At 53.0% G+C, this 15785-nt stretch overlaps 1 protein-coding gene across 1 annotated transcript in view; it reads left to right on the top strand.

The window, feature by feature from the left end:
- Window positions 1–15785, top strand: part of NOL4L (nucleolar protein 4 like) — a 102897-nt gene that overhangs the window by 18724 nt on the left and 68388 nt on the right. Inside the window, exon 4 of the mRNA XM_006154744.3 lies at window positions 9718–9827. Within this exon, the coding sequence (XP_006154806.1) occupies window positions 9718–9827 (110 nt within the window). The remainder of the gene's footprint in view (window positions 1–9717; window positions 9828–15785) is intronic.

Below are 15785 nucleotides of genomic sequence, written 5' to 3'. Positions count from 1 at the left end.
GCGCGCCTGGAGGGACAGGCGAGGCCGAGAGGCGCTGTCTGTGGCCTGCTCTGGGGTATCTGCAGGCTCTAGCTACTCTGCCCCACTCTGTGTGCAATGGCGTGTGGAGGGTACTCTCACCCCCTTGCTGCCTACTGCCTTCCCCACGGGCAGCTGCGAGGTCCCCCAGGGCCGCGGGCTCCACTCCGCGTCTGTGGGCTTCTGTGAGGCCAGGAGGGCAGTGCCCTGTGCAGCAGCAGTCTGCCCCCCCCCCCTTCTCCCTCGCTGCTACCACGTGCCCGCACCGCAGGGACGAGGAGGGAGGGCTCACACAGGCCAGGAGCCGCCTGGATGCAAACCAGCTCAGTGAGCTGTGCGGGAGCCTCTGTCCTGGGGCTTGCTCCAGGCAGGACGGAAGGTGGGCACCTTGCCCGTCCTCGGGCACGATGCCACGTCTCCATCCCAGGTAGCAGAGCTTTCATTGTAGGGAATGGAGAAAACATTGATGCAGGAGACAGCTGGGGCCTGGGGTCAAGCAGCTGGGAGTACAGCCCTGTTCCCTGCAGTGTGTCCTTCACAAATTCGGGAACCTCTCTGAGCATCGACCTGCTCACGATTGCACTTGCCCACTGCAATCCTCTGAGTATAAGCCTGGTTTACAGCTGAGGAAACTGAGGTAAGGAGTGGTGAAATCACTCATTCGAGTTTTCCCAGGAGGCAGAAGTGAGGGCAAGACAACAGATCTTTTCATCAGCAAGATGGAAGTAACGGCTTGCTCTCGGGTGGGGAGGATGCAGCTGGATTGAACGACCCAATATGTGGGGCACTTGGTACATGTTGGAGGTCCAGGGAGCAGCGGCCCCTGTCCCACTTGTGTCATTGGACTGTGGTGCTCAGACCCAAGACTGCCAGCGTCCAGTGGCCCCACTTGCAGGCTCTGCAATGTGGGGTTGTAATGCACCCCAGCCCGCCCAGGCCAGCGAGCCAGGCCCACACCCTGGATACAGTAACAGGGCAGGGCTTGGTTTCCGGGAGTTGCCAGTGGAGAGCATTGGCATCTAAGAGCCCCCCACCCCCACCCCGTCTGCTAAATGGCCAGAGGCATTCGCCTCCTGGGCCACCCTCCATGAGTGGGGAGTGGACAAGCTCTCTCTGGCTGCCTTGCCGGCCTCTCTGGGTGCATCTGCTCCCCCGTCAGGCCTGTCCTTCCTTCTCCCTCTCCCCCAACCTGACCCTGGCCCCAGAGGCAGGCCCCCTGTTCCTGTCCCAGGAAGCTGGGGAGGGGGACAGGGAACAGGATGGTGACGTTGGGGGGGGCTGCTGGGAGAATGCCTTGCTTCCTGGCCCCGTGCTAGAAAGGAAGGAAGGAGGCAGAGCGGCCTCCCCTGCTCAGCACTTGTCCCCACCAGTGTGGGCGCCTGGACAGCCCCGTGCCCTCCCCCAGTACCAGGAGCATAAACAAAGGAGGCTGCAGAGGACCAGGAAGCCCGAGGATGGGAAATTCCAGGGCTTCCCGGCTCCACACTCCTCTTGCACCGGCCTCTGGACACACCCAGGCTGAAGAGAGAATGAGAAGCGGGGGCGTCCTAGGAGCAGTCCCAGCTTCTGGGGAGAGGGACCTCTGGGGGCATGTCTCTTTATTCAAATGTGAAACTGGATCATTGTGTGGCTATCAGCTCGGAGTTGGCAACAGCAGCAATGGTGATCCTTCCTCAGCAAACAAGAGTCTGCATCAGGGACACTCCTTCACAACCAGGCCCAGGCTCCTCTGCATGGTTTCCAAGGCCCCCCCAACCCTGGCCCCTCCAGATGCCTCCTCCTGTCCATCCCTAGCATGAGCCCATTCCAGCCTGTTCCTTGCCCCTGCAGAGCCTGTCCTGTGCTCACCTCTCCGGCTCTCATACTTGCTGTGTGACTGTGGGAAGGCTGGATAGCCTCTCTGTGAGATGGGGGTACCGTTACTAGCACCTACCTCCTGGGGCTCTTGGGAGCATCAAGTAAACACTTGGTGAGAGCTCAGGAGCTGTTAGCTGAGCAGCTGGACCCGAGTCCTGCTCCGACCCTCTTCACCAGGTCTTCGCGAGGCTTTCCTGAGCAACTCGCAGGTCTTCCTCGTTCTCCAGCCTCTGCGCTCTAACAGACCGACAGCAGTCCCACCTGCTCGTTCGCTCTCCTGACCCTGGGGCCTGCACCCTGCACGATTTCCCTACCACTCTCACTGGGATGCACGCTCATCAGTGCTTCTCGATGACCTGCCAAAAAGGCTCCTCTCCCTGGGGAGGAGATTCCGGCCTGGGATGTCTGCACTCAGTCTGAACTTGGGGCTGGCTGGTCTCGTGGCTGCTCCGTGTCAGGCTCTCCTTCATCCATCTCTTGATGCCCAGCCCTGCCTGGGCAATCACACCCTTCCTACCAGCACCCAGGAGCTACGGTGGGCTCCCGCCTGAGGAGTGTCCTGACCATAGGGGAAAGCCCATGAGGACCACCCCTGTGTGCTGCCTGGAGAAAACGGGCCGCTGACTGCCATGGTCGAAATCTGTGTCAATTGATGCGTGCCACCGGCGCCTGGCTGTGCGGTCAGGATTGGGCGTGGCTTGGGCAGAGCCTTTACGTCATCAATGATTTTCCAGGCCGCGTCAAACCAGGTCGAGAGCATGGGCTGGTTTCACTCTGCATTGTTGCGCCATTTCTCTGGGTGTCCTTCTGCCTCTTGTCCCAGCAGCCTGCTGGATGACTTAGACTCCAGGACCCCTGGTAGCTCCTGACTGGCCCCGTCCCTGGTAGCAGCGTCCAAGTGGCCATGGGTTATTTGCAGTGGCTTGAGCATGGCCGCTGGGTGTGTTGGCCATAGCAAGGACTCTGCTTGTCTCGGCAGAGCGCAAAAACCCACGTCTTCCTCATGGGTGGATTAATTCCCCCAACTCCCCTATCCTGGCATTTGTCTCCCTGTGAGTTCTGACTCAGGGAAGCCCCCACCAGCCCCTGCTCCTTCTCTCCTTCCCACTCAGCGGGTTCTTCTGGTGTGCACCCACTCATCTCGTCTAGGACACGTGGGCTCCCCACTACCCAAAACCCTGCCCGCCTCCCTCACTGTGACGCAACTGAGCTCTGACCTCCCACCCTGGCTCCTTGGCTCACTTCCCCATGCAGAAACCCCCCCGCCCACTGAGGTGCTGCCCCCAACAGCACTCTCCCTGCTGGGCCCGCGGAATCCGTCATTTCACCTCATACCAGCACAGGGTATTCTCGACGGATCCGTATGTTTGTCCAGGGCATCCCCAGGATGCCTGCCTTCCTCCTCCTGAGCCCTCCTCACCCACCTCCAGGAGTGGCGGTGGATTCTGGGAGCATCCATGGAGATGCCAGGAGGGCACAGGCCTAGGAGACCCACCTCCGCCCTCCCACAGGTGCCCTCCTAGCCGTCGTTCTCTGACGCCATGCCGGAACTGCCTTATTACCAGTACTTTCTGGTCAGCAATGATGGCGTTGCGTGCAGGACACGAGGCACTATCAGTGAGAACCTCTCCATGGGCCACAGTCACCGTAGGCCCCCCATGAGGCCTTGATGGGGTGAGAGGGCTTCCCATGGACCGTGGAGCCTAACAGCTTCTCACCCGACATCTTTGCCTTCGAGGAAACGAAACGGAAATGGCCAGATTCTGTCTGAGGAGCCACGCTCTGCAAACAGGAACTGTGTCGTTCTTAAACAACACGGCTCAGCATGGCCACTGGCTTGTCTGTCTGACCTGGTGCAGCCATCCGATTTATGGGGGGCCTCAAGGCCCAGGAAGTCAGGTCCAGGCCGACGGTGGGACGGCAAGGAGAAGAGGGTGCATGTTAGGTTCCCAGCACAGCAGGCCTCTGTGCCGAAGGGGCATGTGTGTCAATGTTGGAGAATCCCTCCACCCAACCAAGAGAAGTTCTCTTTAGAAAGGAGCGACGGGGTAGTCCCTTTCAAGGCAGTTGCTGAGACATCATATGGGTGACATTTACCTCTTCCTCAAAACGCAAGCAGATCAATCCATGTGTGACAAGATATCTTGACACAGCAAGGTTCTGCATTTTTATAAAACATGAGAAAAGATGTTATTTCAGCAGTGGATTCTGGGAGCATCCATGGAGATGCCAGGAGGGCACAGGCCTAGGAGACCCACCTCCGCCCTCCCACAGGTGCCCTCCTAGCCGTCGTTCTCTGACGCCATGCCGGAACTGCCTTATTACCAGTACTTTCTGGTCAGCAACGATGGCGTTGCGTGCAGGACACGAGGCACTATCAATGAGAACCTCTCCATGGGCCACAGTCACCGTAGGCCCCCCATGAGGCCTTGATGGGGTGAGAGGGCTTCCCATGGACCGTGGAGCCTAACAGCTTCTCACCCGACATCTTTGCCTTCGAGGAAACGAAACGGAAATGGCCAGATTCTGTCTGAGGAGCCATGCTCTGCAAACAGGAACTGTGTCGTTCTTAAACAACACGGCTCAGCATGGCCACTGGCTTGTCTGTCTGACCTGGTGCAGCCATCCGATTTATGGGGGGCCTCAAGGCCCAGGAAGTCAGGTCCAGGCCGACGGTGGGACGGCAAGGAGAAGAGGGTGCATGTTAGGTTCCCAGCACAGCAGGCCTCTGTGCCGAAGGGGCATGTGTGTCAATGTTGGAGAATCCCTCCACCCAACCAAGAGAAGTTCTCTTTAGAAAGGAGCGACGGGGTAGTCCCTTTCAAGGCAGTTGCTGAGACATCATATGGGTGACATTTACCTCTTCCTCAAAACGCAAGCAGATCAATCCATGTGTGACAAGATATCTTGACACAGCAAGGTTCTGCATTTTTATAAAACATGAGAAAAGATGAATTTTTTCGCACAGCCTCAAATGGGGCCCTGGTCCTCTGGGCCCCTTCTGTTTGGGGTCCCTGTTTTATGCCGGCCTTGTTTTATCCTTGCAACACTGGAATTTCCCCTGTACTTTTTGGGTACAGTCACTCCCCCCCACCACCATGTTTCCAAAGGCTTCCCTCCCCCTTTTTTTAATCAAAGAATTACTTTATTGAACTTTATTCGTTTTATTTATTTATTTGTTTTTTGAGGGGTTTTTGCTATAGGGCACATGCACGAGACAGAAAGTGAGAAATCACCCCCTGGGAGGATGACCACACCGCAGTCCCTTCTCCTCCCTTCTCCTCTTGGGATCTTGGACACGCACGCACACGTGCCCAGTGTGAGTTTAAGCCACCAGGTCTGCGCATGGGAGTCCAGCGACATAGCCATTACGCCAACTGCTGGTTTCTTATTTATTTAATTTGACCAGAGAGGGACAGAGTGAGTGAGAGAGAGAGAAAGAAAGTGAGAAAGCAAGCCACCAGGTCCAGGACTCAAACTGCAGGCAGCCATGTGGGGAGTCCAGTGCCCCAAACCATCACACCACCTACCAGACCCCTCCCCATCTTTTTTAATTGTGATAAAATTGGCCATTTTAATCATTTTTAATTGCACTTTTTTTTTTGTTTTGGAGAGACTTTTTTGCTTCAGGGCATGTGTGTTCGCTGGAGAGAGAGACAGAGACAGAGAGACAGAAAGCAAGAAATCACCCCCAGGGAGGGATAGCCACACTGCAGTCCCTTCTCCTCCATTCTCTTGGGATCTTGGCCATGCACGCACACGCAACTGGTGTGAGTTTTAAGTCACCAGGTCGAATACTCGATCCGTGGTCAACTATGTGGGAGTCCAGTGATGTGACCATTATGCCATCTGATGGTCCCTAATTGCACCATTTTTAAGGCATCAGTTATAGTCATATTCTTGCACAACCGCCACTGTCACCTATTTCCAAAACTTTTTATCACTCCAAACGAAACCTTGTTCCCATTAAGCAATAACTTCCCATCCCACCCTGAACCCCTGCTCACCTCTTTCTACTTCCTGTCCCTGAATTTGCCTATCCTAGACATGTCATGTAAGTGGAATGACGTGGCATTTGCCCTTGTCTGTCCACCCCCTTTCACTTGGCACAGTGCTCTCAAGGTTGCAGGGGCCTTTAGGCTTGGGCTCTGGCCCTGGAGGGCAGATACAGCAAATCAGCTTCGATACCCTCTGCATTATCCTCTTGTCACCTGCCTCCTCTTCAGCCTGTCTCTTGGGCATGACCATAACAGGGCAGGGCAGGCTTTGGCTAGTCTGGAATTTACCCCCACTTCTCACACTTCTCAAATCCCAGAGGGACTTCTTTTTTTTTTTTTTTTTTTTTTTCTTAAAGGCTTGAGGTAAGATTAACCTAGCCTGAAATCCTTGGAGTCAGGAGGAAGCCAGAAAGTGGGTGAATGAGATTATTCCCTGGACAGTTTGGCCGGGGATTTTAAGAGTCATCAAATATTACTGCCTTTAGATCCATGAGTTTGGTTTCTTGGAATCTGCTTGTAAGAAGGAGAAGATCAGGGAGCAGTGAGTGGTGTGGTGGTTGAGGTGCTGGACTCCCTCATCGCTGACCTCAGTTTGGTCTCAGACCTGGTGGCTTGCTTTCTTGCTTTTCCTCTCTCTCTTGTCAAATTAAAATAATAATAATAATAAATAAAACGAAATGAAGTAATTCTTTTAAAAAAAGGAAAAAAAGAAGGAAAAGATCAGAAGTGCTGACCAGTATTTATACACGAAGATGTTCCCTGTGGTGGTGTTTATAGAAGCCTTGATATAAAACAGCCTAAATAGCCCATCATAAAGGAATAACTTAAAGCAAATTATGGTAAAATATAACAGTGGCCATAAAAATTACATTTGCAAAACAAAGCAAGATTTTTTTTTAAGAGAGAGAGAGGGAATGCATGTGCATTCCCCAGAGAGACAGAAATCAAGAAATCACCCCCTGAGGATGGCCATGCCAAAATCCCTTTTCCTCCATTCTCCTCTCAGGGCTTTGGGCACACACAGACACACACACACATATACACACACACACACACGCCTGGTGTGTTTTAAGATGCCGGGTCTGGGACTAGAACTGTGGGTCAACTACATGGGAGTCCAGCCATCTGCTGGTCCCCAAAACTAGATGGTGAGGAAAATGCCTGTGACCAAATGTAAAATGAAATTTTAAAAAACTTTTTTTTTTTTTTTTTTTTTTGCTATAGGGAGCGTGCGCTTGCCAGAAAGACAGAGACAGAGAGACAGAAAGCTAGAAATCACCCCCCTAGGGGGGATGGCCACACCACAATCCCTTCTCCTCCATTCTCCTCTTGGGATCTTGGGCACGCACGCACTCACACACACACACACCTGGTGTGAATTTAAGCCACCAGGTCTGGGACTCGAACTACGGGCGACTATATGGGAGTCCAGCGACATAGGCATTACACCAACTGCTGGTCTCTAAAAAACCTATTTTTTTTTTTTTAAGCAGAGTATAATTCTCTGTATGTATTATGATATCAAGTATGTAAAGAAAAAAATCACAGGGGAAAAAGATAAACAAAAGCATATGCCAAGCTGCTTGATAGAATTATGCTTAAAATTTTTTCTTTATATCTTTCTGCACTTTGCAAATTCTCTACAAAAAGAACATGCATTACTTTGATCTTCGAGACAACAAAGTAATAAACGGGAAGAATAATGCTCCTCTGCACGTGATTAAGGAGGATCTAGAATTTGGAGGCCTGGGGCAGACCTGTGAGCCATATGTGCCTTAGGGGTGCTTTTGTGGGGGATGCTCTGGGGCCAGGAGGTGGGATGGGGTATAGTGGAACATGCCCTCCAAAAAGAGACTGATTCAGACCAGGGCTGAAAACTTGCATGCCTTCTAGGGCCGAGCATGTCATGATTGAGCAAAAGTGTGTAATCCGATAAGTGAAGGAGACCACAGCAAAATGCACAGCTCATGCCCTGCCTAAGAGCAGCAGGGGCCGCTGGGCTGGCAGCTGTTACCTGCCCTTGCACATCCAGCCTTGTGTGGCCAGACCTTTTTCTTGGTTTTGCCATAGTGCTTGTGTGCTCGCTGGAGAGAGAGAGAGAAATCACAACCTCACGCCATAATCCCATCTCCTTCCGTCTCTTGGGACTTTGGGCATTCACGAACATGCTACCAGTGTGATTTTCAAGCTGCCAGGTCTGGGACTCAAACCATGATCAATCATGTGGAAATCCAGCACCTTAACCACTATGCCACCTGTTGGACCCTCTCTTATTTTTAAAATTTTACTATAGGGCATGTGCTACTTGCCAGAGACACAGAGGGACAGAGAGAGAGAGAGGGTGGGACCAGCAGGTGGCATGGTGGTTAAGGTGCTGGACATTCGCACATAGCTAACTATGGTTCGAGTCCTGGACCTGGTGGCTTGCTTTCGCTCTCTCTCTCTCTCTCTCTCTCTCTCTCTAGTCAAATTAAAATAAATGAATGGATAAATAAAAATTAAGTAATTTTTTAAAAAAAAGTTGGGGAGTGAGAAAGCCCCTTCCAGGGGGAATGGCCATACCACAATCCCTTCTCCTTCACTCTTCTCTCAGGACTTTGAGCATGCATGTACGTTCACCCAAGCATGTTTCTCATAGACCACCAGGTCCAAGACTTGAACTTCTTGGTCAGCCACGTGGGACCCAGCCACCTTAACCTCCATGCCACCTAGCTAGCCCTAGACCTTTCTTTCTTTCTCTCTTTCTTTCTTTCTTTCTTTCTTTCTTTCTTTCTTTCTTTCTTTCTTTCTTTCTTTCTTTCTTTCTTTCTTAAAGAAACCATAAGTCCTTATTTTTTAAAACATATAATATCTTTTTTTTTTTTGGAGAGGTTTTTGCTATAGGGCACGTGCGCTCGCCAGACAGACAGAGAGAGACACAGAGACAGAAAGCGAGAAATCCCCCCCCCAGGGGGGATGTTCACGCCACAATCCCTTCTCCATTCTCCTCTCGGGATCTTGGGCATGCATGCACATGCGCCTGGCGTGAGTTTTAAGCCACCAGGTCCGGGACGTGAACCGCAGTCGACCACGTGGGAGTCCAGAGACATAGCCATTAAGCTAACTGCTGGTTCCCTAAAATCTTTCTTTTTTGAAATTTTATTTATTCCACAAGCGAGCAAGACAGAGAATAGCACTCCCGCAGGGCCTGGGTGCACCCCTAGTCTCAACCAGAGCATGGGCACACCTGTGCCTACTGTACTCAGGGAGGGCTCCAGGTGCGAACCTGAAACCTTCCCCAGTGGAATTGCCTCTTGGATGTTGTGTTTTACTGCAGTGTGTCATATTGCCACCTCCAGGACCTCTCATATGAACACTTTTTTTTTTTTTTTTTTTGGAGAGGTTTTTGCTGTAGGGCACGTGCGCTCACCAGACAGACAGAGAAAGACATAGAGACAGAAAGCGAGAAATCACCCCCCAGGGATGATGGCCACTCCTCAATCCCTTCTCCTCCATTCTCTTCTCAGGATCTTGGGCACCCACGCACACGCGCTTGGCGTGAGTTTAAGCCACTGGGTCTGGGGCTCGAACCGTGGTCAACTACATGGGAGTCCAGCGACATAGCCATTATGCTAACTGCTGGTCCTGTTCATATGAACACTCTTAGACACTGTCACCCAGCTGAAAAATATTTTCGGTCCCCATTCATGGGCTAGATGTGGTAGATAAGCCAGCAGTCTGTGACCCGTGGCCCGTTTCTCCTCAGAGGTGGCTCGGTCGTCCGTGGGCTGTGTGTTGAGTTCTCCATGTGGGGGACAGGCCCGCAGCCCAGACTAAAAGGGGTTTCCTTTGTTCTCTCTGCCAGAAAATGAGCCTCCATCTCCTCTGGTCTCCGGGATTATTGATTACAACATGCCCCTCACCTCCACGTACCTGAAGCAGATGAAGCTGCGGGTGATGAATTCCCAGGAGCAGGTAAGGCTGCGTCTCCCGCGCCCCACCTGGAGGCGTCCCGACTTGCCCAGTTGTGGCTGATTCTGTCCAAGACTTCGGGCCTGAGTAAACACACTGGATCAAAGAGGCCCTTATCTGGCTATCTGGGCCGGCAGTCCAGGCGGAGAGGGGAGGGGAGGGGAGGGGAGGGGAGGGGAGGGGAGGGGAGGGGAGGGGAGGGGAGGGGAGGGGAGGGGAGGGGAGGGGAGGGGAGGGGAGGGGAGGGGAGGGGAGGGGAGGGGAGGGGAGGGGAGGGGAGGGGAGGGGAGGGGAGGGGAGGGGAGGGGAGGGGAGGGGAGGGGAGGGGAGGGGAGGGGAGGGGAGGGGAAATTGTGCTCCTCGTTAGAGGGTCTGCTGGGCACACAGCCCTGGCGGGTCTTCAGAGAAACCCCGGAAGCTCAGGCTTCACAGAACTTTCCCCAAGGGCAGGGCCCCGGGAGGGGTGGGCAAGAGCCTCAGACCTTGACTCTGGGTGGCTCTGTCTGCCCTGCCCTTCGCCTGCCGAGTCACTCACCTCCTTTCCCCAGGGAGGCAAGCCAGAGAGGCCCTGGCTGCCTGCCTGTGGCCTCTGTCACTCTTGGGGCCCAGACAGTCCAGGAGGATGGGCCTTGGAGGGTGGCCCGGGCAAGATAAGGCCCTGGGGCCCCCTGGCTGCCCAAGACTCCCCAGCTGTGGTTTGCCAAGGGCTGTCAGGCACCATGGAAACAGGCTGTGAGAAGAAAAGCCCTGTTGCTGCCTCCCTGCACAGTCCGCCCTTTAACCCTTAACAAAGCGAGGAGCTTGTCTTTCAAGGAAGCCCTGGGAGAGTGCCACCCCTCCCTCTGCCACTGCCCAGAACCAGGGCAGTCACTTCTCACCTCTGGCTTCAAGCTTCCTCATCTCCTGTAACATCTGAACCCACAGTGTCCTCGTGGCCTGACTAGGGGAATGGGCTCTTTCTCTCCCCTTGAAAGACAGGTCAGAACTCAAGTCTGACTCCCAGCCCTGGGCACCAGCTGTCCTCACACGGGTGTCCTTGACAACCCCGGCGTGTGTGCTCTGAGGGGTGATGGCTCTGTGGCAAAGGAGCAGGGCGTTTTCAGGTCGCACCCCGCTACCCAGCCTGAGGATCTGAACCAGGTGGCGTGAACGCCCTGAGCCGTGCGCAGCCTAAAGGGGAGTGGTGTTGAGTCTGCCCTCCCCTGGCACAGCGATGGTGTGCCAGGCCCCCAGGGGTCGGGGAAGCAGACATTGCTCTGGGAGGTAGAACTGCGTCTCCATGGCTCCCTGGTCTTCTCACGTGAGTGCCTGCTCTGTGCTGGTGCATCCCTAAGCAACTTCGCACATCACCGGCATCTCAGTGGGCAACACGGGCTGGGCTTGGGTTTCCAGCCGACAAAGGCCGAGTCGGTTTTCCTGCAGCGACGTCGGTAATGAGGGTGTTGCTTTCATGGATAGCATGAGATCTCAACAGACGTGCAGGTTCGCTGTTCGAGTTCCTCTGACTCAGGAGTGCCCCCTTATCCACAGGGGCTACGTTCCAAGACCCCAAGTGGATGCCTGGAATGGCAGCTAGTACCACACCCTGTACATACTGTGTTTTCTCCTACACACTTGTACTTACCCGTGATAAATGTTAACGTATACATCAGACACAGCGATTAACAGCAACTGATGCTAGAATAGGACAGCTATAACAATATTTTATAATAAAAGCAAGGAATGTAGTCTCTCCGTTGCTCAAAATACCGTATCGTACTGCACTCACCTATTTGGGGACGACAGTTCAGGGCGGTTAGTGGACACTATGGATAAGTGAAGCCGCGGGTGGGGGGGACTGTTGTACTGAAGAATAGCCTGTGGCCTTTCTTCCTATAACCACACACCCTTGTCACCTGGCAGCAGCACATTCTCATCGCTGCTCTCGTCTGTGACCACAAAGAGGGGCCCATGAACAGCCAAGAAATATGGCCACACAACTCTGTATCTCCTCCAGAATGGCCCTGAGTCCGGGTCACTGCTAGGACCCGAGGTGGCCAGCATCACACACACTGTGACCCCTTCTCAGTGGACCCTGTCACGTGTGAGTCTGTTCAAGATTCTAAGTGTTTCACCAGTGCAAGCGGGAGAGGGGGCATAAACACTTCAGGTGCCTTAAGAAGGACTCATTCATTCCAAAAGTGTTCATGGAACCCTATTCTGCGTGCCGGGCACTGGGGGTAAGCACAAACCTGGTCTTCTATGACAGTCGCTAACAAAAAAAATCTGCACAAATGCTCAGCTGTGGTAGGTGGCGATAAGTGATTGAGGGAAGTGATTAATCAGGTGTCACGGGTGGTTGTGACAAGGGTCATGCAGGGCCCATGATACTGTGGGTACGGGGGGGGGTGTGGGTGAAAGACTGATGCAGGGGTTTAGGGAAGGTTGGCCTCAGACAGGGGTGCCTCTGCTGAGACAGGGCTCTGAAGAGAAGAGAGTTCCAGGCTGAAGGAGCAGCCTGTGCAAAGGCCCTGAACAAACCAAAGTCGATGAAATGAGATGGATAAATTGCTGTGACAGGGGTCGGGCTTCTCCCAAAGGAAGGGATCCTGTGGGAGGATGTTTTTCCTTGGGTGCTCTGGGAGTCCAGCTGGGGCTGGGGTGGCCTCAGCTTCCAGCGGGGTCGGGCGCTCCTTCTTTGTCTCTGTTCATAGGTTCCCAATTGCACCCCCCACCCCACCCCACTTCTCCTGTGTGCCGCAGGAGATCAAAGTGCAGACCTGTGTGCACCCCCTGGCAGCCGAGGCAGCACCCCACCCCATGCCCAGGGCCTTTCATCTGCCAGTCTCCAGCACTCCGCACGCAGCAATGAGCGCTCAAGGCCTCAGCCTCTTAGGCAGTGCCGTCGTCCCTGTTTTATGGCTGGGCGCTCGCTGAAACGAGAACTCGCATTGCTCGCCAGGTTATTTATCTGCAGCAGCTAGAAAGGGCCAAGGACCCAGAAATCTTTGATTCTTCAGCTTGAGTTGGAACTAAAAATATATATGCTTGAAGAGTTGCTTCTTTCCTATACAGCAAAGGCAGAGCAAGGCTCCCCCTAGGGTGGGGGAATACCTTCCCCTTCAAACAGCTCTCTCTCCCAAGACAAGGCTTTGAACGTGGAGTCGTTCCACCAGTCTTACCACACGATGCCAATAGAGGACACCTGTAGTGTTTACAAATCACTAGTGCAGGCTACGTGGAAAATAAAGCCATTCTAACATGGCTGGGGACCGGGAAAAAGGGTATCATAAGTGTTGAACAAAGGGCCAGCAGGTGGCATGGTGGTTGAGGTGCTGGACTCCCACATGGTCGATCATGGTTTAAGTCTTAGACCTGGCAGCTTGCTTTCTCACTTTCTCTCTCTCTCTCTCTCTCTCTCTCTCTCTCTGTTCCAATGAAATAATAAATAAATAATTCTTTTTCAAGTTAATTTTTAAAAAAATGTTGGACAAAGCTCTGTATCTAAAACGTGGGTGGGTTGTGGGTGAGAAAAATCCCAATAGTTCTATTTTTTGAGGTGCTGGACTCCCACATGGTCGATCATGGTTTAAGTCTTAGACCTGGCAGCTTGCTTTCTCACTTTCTCTCTCTCTCTCTCTCTCTCTCTCTCTCTCTGTTCCAATGAAATAATAAATAAATAATTCTTTTTCAAGTTAATTTTTAAAAAAATGTTGGACAAAGCTCTGTATCTAAAACGTGGGTGGGTTGTGGGTGAGAAAAATCCCAATAGTTCTATTTTTCTTCAGTATTACACATCTATCCAGGAGACAAATGACGAGCCGAGTGTTGGCTTGTGGGAAAAGTCATACTGCATTTTTGCATAGAGAACCACGTCATGAGTCTGCTGACAACCCAGTACAATATGCCCCCCGTTTTGCTTTGGTCAGACAATGTACAGGTGGTGAGATTTCCTTAAGGGTCAGAAAGAATCACATTCCATGTCGTCCAGATTAAAATGCCAGGAGATGAGCCCTTCTCAGAGAGGGCATTAGGTAATATGAAGACCCAGTGTCAACATCCCCTCAAAAAGATTCTTCTTGAGGTTCCACTCAAGGCGGCAAATACGGACAGCATCCTCACATGCAAGGCGCCGCAGGGCCAGACCCCACCCTCTCGAGACCTCCATCCTAAACTGTAGACCCTGCGAGTTATCTTTGAAGTGGTCTCATTGAGCCGAAAATAGGGGAATGTAGCCTGGTACGAGATGTTTTTCTTTATTTAAGAAAACTCTCACAAAGTCATAAAACTGAGGCTAGATAGTGACATGGCAGTGAAACACAAGACCGTAAGGCTGACCCACATGGAAAGGTTCGAAGTTCGAGTCTGGAGACTTCCCTAAGTATCCTGGGCATGTGTGTGCCGGTGACCAGGGGAGGACTCGGACATCAGCGGTGCTTGTTTTCTCTCTGTCCTTCTTATTAAATGGAAGAAATAAACTTAAAAAAAAATTGTTTTAGAAAAACAGGAAACCAAAATCGCATGTAGTTGTACAGATAATGAATACATCTTGAAGAGAACCGGGGAGGAAAATGCATGCAACGCGGGCGGCTCCAGAGAACGGTCTCTGGCACTCTGCTAAGACGAGGGCCAGGCAAGGCACAGGCCAGGCCCGCTGGCTGGAGTCAGCCAGTGAACACCAACCCAGGCTGCTGGAATTTCAGGGCCCCATCCAGGGGTGTGTGGAGGCGTTGCTGGTTCTTCATGTGGCGGCTGGTTTTATCTCCTGCCGTTTGTTTTGTTTTTAAATTATACAAGGAACACATAATCTCAGTAGAGAAATCAGTAGCCAACATGTAAAAATATGGTGACAGTAGTCACTGTCTGTCATCCCCTCACTGAGGTCACTGTGAGTATTTTGGTGTCCACCTTTCCTACACGTGCCGTTTATAACCACTTATAACCCGCTTTGTCTTGCTTGCTGACGTCCCAAACCACTCTGAGTTTCTCTACCCTCTGGGTCTTGATGTCGCTACCTGGTTATATATTGGGTCGTCTGGAAAGTCACAATGCATTTTTGCACAGAAAAGCAAAGAGAAATACGTCAGCGTCTTTCCCAACACCCTCGTAGTTGTCTTGCCCTTCGTTCTCACGCACATCCGTGTGTCGGCGCACACGGAGCCAGGCGGTGTAGGTGCCAAGGAGACAGTGGGGTACGGGGCCAAGTTCTCCCCCCCCTCGCCCCCGGCTCTCCCAGTGGAGAGACAGAGACCAGGAAAACCTAAATCAGTGCCCTGGGGTCTGTAAGACGAGCTCAGAGGACGCTGGGAGGAGGGGAGAGGGAGCGAGCTGAGGTGGGTGTTGTTGCAGGCAGGATTACTACCTGGGCACCTGCTCTGTCCACCCTTTACCCCTCACCGGCACAGGTGATGGACTCCCTTTACAGATCCGATCACTGAGGCTCAGAAAGTTCCACATTTGCCCAAGGTCACACAACCACGAATCTGAATCAAACCAGGCGTCCTCTGTCCCCAAACCTGTGCACCTGCCATGGGCTGGACCCTGTGTCTCCCAGCCTGACTGGACTCTGAAGCAGGTGTGCCAACTGCCAGTGTCTGTCACACACATGTGTCACCCATGGGGTTTGTATGGGAAGCGTCCTGGGCATAGATACCAGAGGGGCATGCCAGAGGGAGGGCTTCGTGTGGCCAGGGACCTGGGAGCCACCTTAAATATATGGAAAATGAGGAACTCAGCCAGGGGGCTTCGGGGCATCTCCCCTACCTTGCAGGGCCAGGTCTGCCACCTTATCCTGATCTTCCCTAAAGTGGCAGCCTGCACCTAGCACAGGGGGCCGTGGAAATCGGGTGTGGGCGCAGAGTGCTGGCCTGCGCTCCTTCCTCTAACACGTGATTTATCTCGGGGAGGTGGAGGTGGGCAGCCATTCGGCTCAGCCCCCAGCACAGCTCCTTTAGGTTCCAACCCCTAAGTCTGCACTCTGTC

The sequence above is a fragment of the Tupaia chinensis genome, unplaced genomic scaffold, assembly GCF_000334495.1.
Source record: "Tupaia chinensis unplaced genomic scaffold, TupChi_1.0 Scaffold000418_1, whole genome shotgun sequence".
Lineage (NCBI taxonomy): Eukaryota > Metazoa > Chordata > Mammalia > Scandentia > Tupaiidae > Tupaia > Tupaia belangeri.
Note: the sequence above shows the minus strand (reverse complement) of the source record. Positions and strands in the feature narration are given on the sequence as shown.